Below are 8,225 nucleotides of genomic sequence, written 5' to 3' on the forward strand. Positions count from 1 at the left end.
GTTGGTTAGAACTAGAGCTCGGTGAAGGCTGGCTGTTCGCACGTCACTCGGGGGGCGTGCTTCAGCGGCCAATCAGAGGAACCCGGAAACCGAACAGCGTTGTAGAAGGCATAGACGCGGCCGGACGGAATAGGGGACGGACTAAGCACTTCCGGCCACTTCCGGTTTTGGCAACTCGCCGATCGGCCACCAGGTGGCGGTATTGAAGCGTTGCAGAGTTGAGCGGAGTCCTACAACACCAGCAAAGACTCCGTGGGTGAAATGTGAATACCATGACGAAAATATGAAATATTGATCTCAAAGACGCCGTAACCCGTCATTGGCAGATTCCGCATGGCGAGGAATGACGTGTAAACACGTCATCGGCGGAGAAAGGGTTAGCACTTTGATCGCCGGGGTTAAATTAATAATTTACCATCCCTCGCCAGCCCTATTTAACATGGAGAAGTTCCCCTTCTTTGCAGGGCTATAACTTTTTAAATTGTATTGCTCAATTGACATTACTATGGCCCATTCAACGTCCTATATATATTGTTCAGGGTGTAGCAACGTTATACTTTTTCATTCACATATTCATACTAAAATACGATCTAAAGTATAAGTATGTTTTTATCGTTTTCTGCAGCTTTCTCCAGAACTTGATTTATAGCCCTAAATGCATTATATTGATGATCAAATACAGTTTGGTAGGAATCTGTGCAAGATAAAAAATGTCAACTGGACGTGGTTCTAGGAGTTACTACGTATGATCTGATGTTGACCGGATGGGCGGGGGGTCGTTTATAATTCCGTGGGCAACGTTATATCATTCATCTAGTGTGGGTGATATGATCATCAGAGCAGTTAGTATCGAAGACATTACAAAATAACGCTGAAACTCACTGTAGCTTCCTCTCGCCGTTGGGAGATGAGCGTGGAACATAATTTTTTCTATTATGGGATGTCGAAATATCCGATCCATTTCCAGGTTGTATAATAGTATATACGTCCAAATCATGTTGTTTATCAAGTTATTGGTAACGGATCACTATCCGTTGTGATCAGCTCGAGTCCTGGGACTATTACTGAGTGATCGGACCGAATTGAAATGAGCACCAGCTTCCACTTCCTGTTTCTCCCCTGGGCGATCCGCCGATCGGCCACCAGATGGCGCTCTTGAACCGTTGTAGAGTTGAGAGGGACTCAACAGTACATCTCATGTCTCCGGGGGAGAAATATGATTTCGATCACAGATTTTTGAAATATTGATATCAAAGACGCTGTCCAGCGTCTTCGGCAGAATGAGCATGGCGGGGAAAGACGTGATTCAGCGTCAACGGCGATTAAAGTGTTAATGCAAAAAAGTGAAGCAGTGTTTCCCCCAAAAGGTCTTCTGTAGTTTCCCCTGCATTGACAGTTTTTGTGGTGTAATTAAGCATTACATCACGTGCAGGTGTGTGTTATGAGAATTAGAGCATGCCTAGGGGTGGTTGTTAGGCCCGAGGCGCAGCCGAGGGTTGTTAGACCCCCCTAGGCATGCTCTAATTCTCATAACACACGACTACAAGTGGTGTAATGGCTTTTATACAATTGGCACATTCATCCAACCTTATTGCTATACAATAAACACACATTCATTGAAGATTTATTGACAAAACCATCCGCAGAAAAAATAGTTCCAAAAAAAATAAAGAGAAGTTGCCTCCGCGTGTAGAAGCAGCTCGGAGGTGCGCTGTTTCAAGGCATGCCATCTAAGAATGAAGTGAGCGTGTGTTATTGGATTGATTGATTGAAAATTGTATTACAGATAGACAGTGCTTACATCTTTATACAATTGCCGAATTCATCCAACCTTATTGCTATACAATAAACGCACATTAATTGAAGCATAATGGAGATTTATTCACAAAACCATTCGCAGAAAAGGTAGTTTTTTTTTAAGGGGGGGCAGGGAGCATGCTAAGCTAGCCACACACACACACACACACACACACACACACACAGAGACACGCACACACACACACTTAACCATCGCTATTTATCTATTTATAAAAAGAAAATATATTTTTTAATTTTTTTTTATGTTTGGTCAACGACCGGCCCACTACTAGGCTGGGACAGCAGCCCATTGGTACTGACTGACACTGGTCTGGCCCAATCACATCTCTTACTAAGCACCCCCCCCCGCCAGTTGTGCAGGTACATAACTGAGAGGGGGGCTGGTACTGTACATGACTGAGATGGGGCTGTGGTACATGACTGAGAGGGGGCTGGTACATGACTGAGATGGGGCTGTGGTACATGACTGAGAGGGGGCTGTGGTACATGACTGAGAGGGGGCTGTGGTACATGACTGAGATGGGGCTGTGGTACATGACTGAGAGGGGGCTGTGGTACATGACTGAGAGGGGGCTGGTACATGACTGAGATGGGGCTGTGGTACATGACTGAGAGGGGGCTGTGGTACATGACTGAGAGGGGGCTGTGGTACATGACTGAGATGGGGCTGTGGTACATGACAGAGGGGGCTGTGGTACATGACTGAGAGGGGGCTGTGGTACATGACTGAGAGGGGGCTGGTACATGACTGAGAGGGGGCTGGTATACATGACTGAGAGGAGGCTGGTACATGACTGAGAGGGGGCTGGTACATGACTGAGAGGGGGCTGGTACATGACTCAGATGGGGCTGTGGTACATGACTGAGAGGGGGCTGTGGTACATGACTGAGAGGGGGCTGGCTGGGACATGACTGAGAGGGGGCTGGTACATGACTGAGAGGGGGCTGGCTGGTACATGACTGGGGGCTGGTACAATGTATTGTGCATCATTGTAGGTCAAACCATTAAAAAGTTAATTTCCACGGCAGCCATTTTGGATTTTGGTCTCTCACAAATTGTCCCTGCCTTTTAAAAAAATACACCCCGGCTACATTAGTTTATTAACCCTCCTAGATGACAAATCCATTGAGAAACGAAGTGCCACAGATGACCCAACTACTAGGTCCATATCGTATCATCATAATATATATATTTTTTAAATCATTAGGATAAGGGTTCCCTTGATAAAGATGCATGAAAAGGCTGTATAATATACAACACCTGTAGCTCAACTGCAAAAACTGCTTTTTTGATTTGATTAGATGTATTTGAAAATTAAAAACACATAATAAAAACGAATTATCTTGAACAATTTGTATTCCTGAGGATATCACATAAAAGCATTAATTAAAACATTTATTTCCAAGGTGGTCCTCGATGGAAGACATAAAAACACAGCCCAGAACATATAGCCTACTCAACTGCAAATTATTGCTCAACTGCAAAAATGTATGCCTATTTATGTATTAGCCTACAGGGAAAAACACATTCACAACAGGCAGCAACGTTTATTTTCAGCCAAGTATGGTAATAAGTAGGGATGCTCGATATTGGCTTTTTTACCGATACCGATATTCCGATATTGTCCAACTCTTAATTTCCGATACCGATATCAACCGATATCAACCGATACCGATATATGCAGGGTTTCCCCCCGCCAAAAACTGAATAATTTCAGGTAACTAATAATTTCACTGGATATATATATAACAAATATTGTTATTGTTTTTTTCTTTTTTTAAACCGATACCGATATTTTCCAATATCACATTTTACTGCCGATATCGGCCGATAATATTGGTCGGCCGATAATATCGGACATCCCTAGTAATAAGGTAACTATTGGGATATATATGGTATGGATTACTTACTCTTAATAACTTATTACTATCTGTGGTAGCTCTAGTCTCCACCTACACAAATTGTTTGTGTGCTGTCCATTGATCATGCACCTTCACGCGGTAGGCACATTAACTGTAGGTCAAACTCCCCAAACAAACACACCATTGATTTAATTGCCATATAAATCACATACAAAGATCTAACTATTACTCCTCTCTGAACATGAATATAAAACAAGAAGGTGATCTATTAACTGTGTAAACCTTATGCAATATTCATCATTGATATTTGAATACTTGAAATCTGTATGAACTGAGTAGTTAGTATCAAATGAAATAAGATGGAACAGCTCCATGCATTCAATGAATAAACAACTATTTGCTCATTACCAGTATGGTATTGTTTAAATTGTACAGCTTGAATGTGAATGACAACGGCATGCAAATTTCTCGATTCAGTCAACTTACACGTGGGTATTTGTAATAACCCCACGCTCTTGGTCCCAGGACACGCCCACAACCGCATTACTATCACTCCGCCATGCGCGTTTTTAGATGCAAGATGGCGGACAAGCCGGACAGTAAACATTATGAAAGGATATGGTGATAGGGTCATAAAGACTAAATGAAAAACGATTCTGTCACGGCGAATGTGTTAGTTTCTTACACGTTAGGCGCCTCGGGCCTAACGACCACCCCTAGGCATGGTCTAATTCTCACAACCCACTCCTGCGCATGATGTAATGCTTTATTGTATGTGAGTGAGCCCTAAAAAAAGAGAAAGAAAAAACACCACAGTCATATCAAGAGCCATTTAATATCAGGAGAATCTTGGGCATATATTCAAGTTAATATTACAGAATAGTATGCATTCTCTTTTGATCAACAAAGGGTTAAACTCTTTGTCATAGCCTAGTTTATATCTATGTTTCAGCAGTTTAGCATCATGTCTTTGAGATTGCGTTGTAATCACTGCAGACCACTTTATGTCAGTTTTATTCACTCATTAATTGGGCCACATTACATTCATTCAATAAAAAAATACATTCAAATGTGACACCCATTGGCCAGAAAGTGCCAACCTGTCATGAAAGCAAGAGTCACTCAAAGTTAACCCTTTCACTACCACACTACCAAATGGTTAACCCTTTCACTGCGACAATACAGAAGGTTCTTTCACTGCCACACGACAAAGGGTTAACCCTTTCACTACCACACTACAGAAGGTTAATAACCTTTCACTACCACACTACAGACGGTTAACCGTCTGTAGTGTGGCAGTGAAGGGGTTAACCTTCTGTAGTGTGGTAGTGAAGGGGTTAACCTTCTGTAGTGTGGTAGTGAAAGGGTTAAAGCAAGTGTCAAAAATAGAGGCCATTTCTCCCATTTGCTTCTTGCATTACAAATACTTTTTTTTGTTGTTCTTGCACGCACTATAAATATATATATAAATATATATCTTAAGCTTATACCATAAGCCTAAAGAATCACAAGTGGCTGGGAGCCATAAAAGGTTGAAGATATATATATCTTCATGGAAGTCCTTCAACCTTTCATGGCTCCCCGCCACCTGTGATTCTTTAGGCTTATAGTATAGCACACTGCAAATGGCACTCAAGAGGTGCTGCTCGCGCAAAATCTGAACAAAATGCTTAACAATTTGTTTTAAGCTGCAGATCTGATAAGTACCACTCGCTGAAAACGTTGTAGCTTGTATTACAATGAAGCAATGAACAAAAGAGAATGCAGTGTTTCACATTCGGTATAAGCAACTGTCATTCAAAAATAAGCTTCATAGAGAGGAATGAGCAAGACTACTAGAGGCAATCTCCAATCTAATTCTATAATCATTATTAGAATATAATTCCTAATGCTATGACCTTTGGGATAATATTCTGGAAGTGTTATACTGTGACATATTTTGTGGATTTCTGTAGTTAGTCCAATGTTAAGAAAAACATTCACAACCAAAGTACTCAAGGTGTGCACTGCTGTAGAACTGCTGTATTAAGTCAGGTCTCTTCAAGGAGGACGACTCCCTGGTCTTCTTCTTCCATCTGAGGAAAGCTATGAAGAGTAATTCTTTACCTGCCCATGATTGATTGAAGTACTACGATAGTTTCTTCCTTCTCTTCTTCTTCTTCTTGCATTCCAAGTTAAATCACTTTCAAACATACAGTATCCATCAAGGTATAGCCTAAATATTGCATCATTTCTATCTAGCAAAAAGGTTCAAAATTAGATCCAGATGTCTTCCGTGAACATCATTTCATGTATAAAAGAATATTGTTCTCTATATTGTGTGATAGCAGCAGAGCATTTTTCATAAAGTATCACAATGTATATTCTAAATATAAATAAATTCATGTTGCATCTGACCCCTTTCAGTGTTTCACCTTCTGGATGAATAAGAGTTTTTTCTTTTTTCTTTTTTTACAATTTGCTGAAAATAACCCACAGCCATAATGAACGTGGATGTGCTTCCATATGAAGTCACCGCTATGGTACCTTCTTCATGTTAAGGCATGTGCGCACGCACACACACACACACGCGCACACGCAACACTTTCCTTTAGGGGCACAATAATAATGGTTAAGTACTTAGGAACTAATGAGGAACTGCTGATTAAATAATATTAGTCCCAAATGCTTTGTCAGCATAGAGGTTCATTAGTTTCTGTAGGTATTTAATCATTATGAGTTCCCCCTGAAGTGTCCCCCTTACAGATAGACTGTACATGTGCATAGAGTAGGAAAAGAAGTGCTTCTCATTAATATTTCCAGCCAAGTCCTTCGTTGACCTCCTCACCTGGAGGTGCTGTTCAAGTCAGTCACAAAAGACAATGCGAACCATGGGAAATGGGTGGGATGAGGGACGAGGGATGGATCTTAAATAAAGACCGATTTCTAAATAAAGACCGATTTCTTCAAACACAGAGCTTCAATGTAATAAAAAAATAAAAATAAAAATAAAAGACTCATAGTCACAGTCCTACAAAAGGTTGTGTGGGAGCCAGGTAAGGAAAAACAGCCAGTAAATGTGAGAAAGAGGAAGATGGAGGGGCGACATGTATCATCTTGGCATGTACTCCTCCGGGATGCCCGGCATGTTTATCTTCTTCAGGGCAGTGTCTACGGTCCTGATGAGTTCGTCGATGCTGCCGCGCATCTCCGGCGTGTAGGGGTCGTACTCCAGCTTGCGCAGGCCCGAGCGCTTGAAGCTGCCGTCCTTCTGTCCCTCGACGCAGAGCAGGCGGTCCTCGGACGCCTCCAGGCCCAGGAACAGGACCATGACCTTCAGCTGGGAGAACAGCTCCTTCTTCAGGGTCTCGAAGTGGACCACGTGGACCTTCCTCCCGTACTGGAGCCAGTCCATGGTGTGTGAAGCCCACCACGGAGCGTAGTTCTTCACAAACTCCGGCCACTCTGGAAAACAACAACATATGCCATTTGGTGGATGCTCTTTTCCCAAAGTGCCTTTCTCATTTATGTATTTTTTTATTTGCATGGGTGGCCCTGGTGGGAACTGTATAATAATTATTTTTTATATTTTATCTGCTCTTTTATTTACCTTGTATTGTATAGACCAGGGGTCAGCAACCTTTTTGACATGGAGTGCCTGTTTGAAATATAGTTGTAACTAGTGTGCCTCAACAATATTCCATGCATCGTAATTTTTTTCTTTCTCATAATCAGGTATTTTTAATGATAATTTTTACATTATTACATCATTATTGTTATTGTTATTATTAACAATATTATTATGATGGTTGTATCAACCCTAAATCTGAGTTGGGGGGGGGGGGATGCAATGCAGACAAACAGCTGCATACAGTGCGACCATTTCACTCACATTTGCCCATTCATTTTTTGACACATCAGACATACACCATCGGTTTGTGTACTGTACGTGTGCTCCACCTACAGGCCTAATGGAGAACACCAGGAAAACACCAGGATGTGAATGGAGGGTGAATGTGAGGTATATCGTGTAAATAAGTTTTGATTGATCGCAAGACTACACTGTAAAAAAAAAATAATAATAATAAGTTACCAGAACTTAAAAATATTGAGTTCAGTTACTGCGCATTAAGGTTCAGTTCTCAATAAGTTAACAGAAAGATATATGTACACAACCACATTATTTCAACCTAATAAAACTATGTTTATTGTCATTGTTTTAAGAACACAAGTTGACTTGGTAATACTCACATTTTGAGTAAAAAAAAATGGCTTTTAACATGTGCAATGTTCAATGAAATAGAAAAAGAAATAATACAATTTGTTGATTAATCCCACTGGTCACAATGGTGACCGTAATAATGTTTTTGTTATAAGGCTCTGCAAATGTTACTGAATGATGTAGCAATGTATTTCCAGCTAAATTGAAATAATAAACAAATAAAGGGTCTCAATTAAATATGTGGTAGTAAAAAGAACCTATGGGAGGATTTCAACAAGATAAATGCGACAACAGTGCAAAATATTTCACTAAATATATATACTTTTTTTTTTTTTTTTTTTTA

The 8,225-nt window shown here is 40.9% G+C and overlaps 1 protein-coding gene across 1 annotated transcript in view; it reads right to left on the reverse strand.

Annotated features, from left to right (window-relative positions):
* Positions 1-4,497: 4,497 nt before the first annotated feature.
* Positions 4,498-8,225, reverse strand: part of wscd2 (WSC domain containing 2) — a 77,149-nt gene continuing 73,421 nt past the window's right edge. The window contains exon 3 of the mRNA XM_084323188.1: positions 4,498-7,125. Within this exon, the coding sequence (XP_084179314.1) occupies positions 6,773-7,125 (353 nt within the window). The 3' untranslated portion in view covers positions 4,498-6,772. The remainder of the gene's footprint in view (positions 7,126-8,225) is intronic.

Source organism: Notolepis coatsorum, assembly GCF_963971535.1.
Source record: "Notolepis coatsorum genome assembly, chromosome: 10".
Lineage (NCBI taxonomy): Eukaryota > Metazoa > Chordata > Actinopteri > Aulopiformes > Paralepididae > Notolepis > Notolepis coatsorum.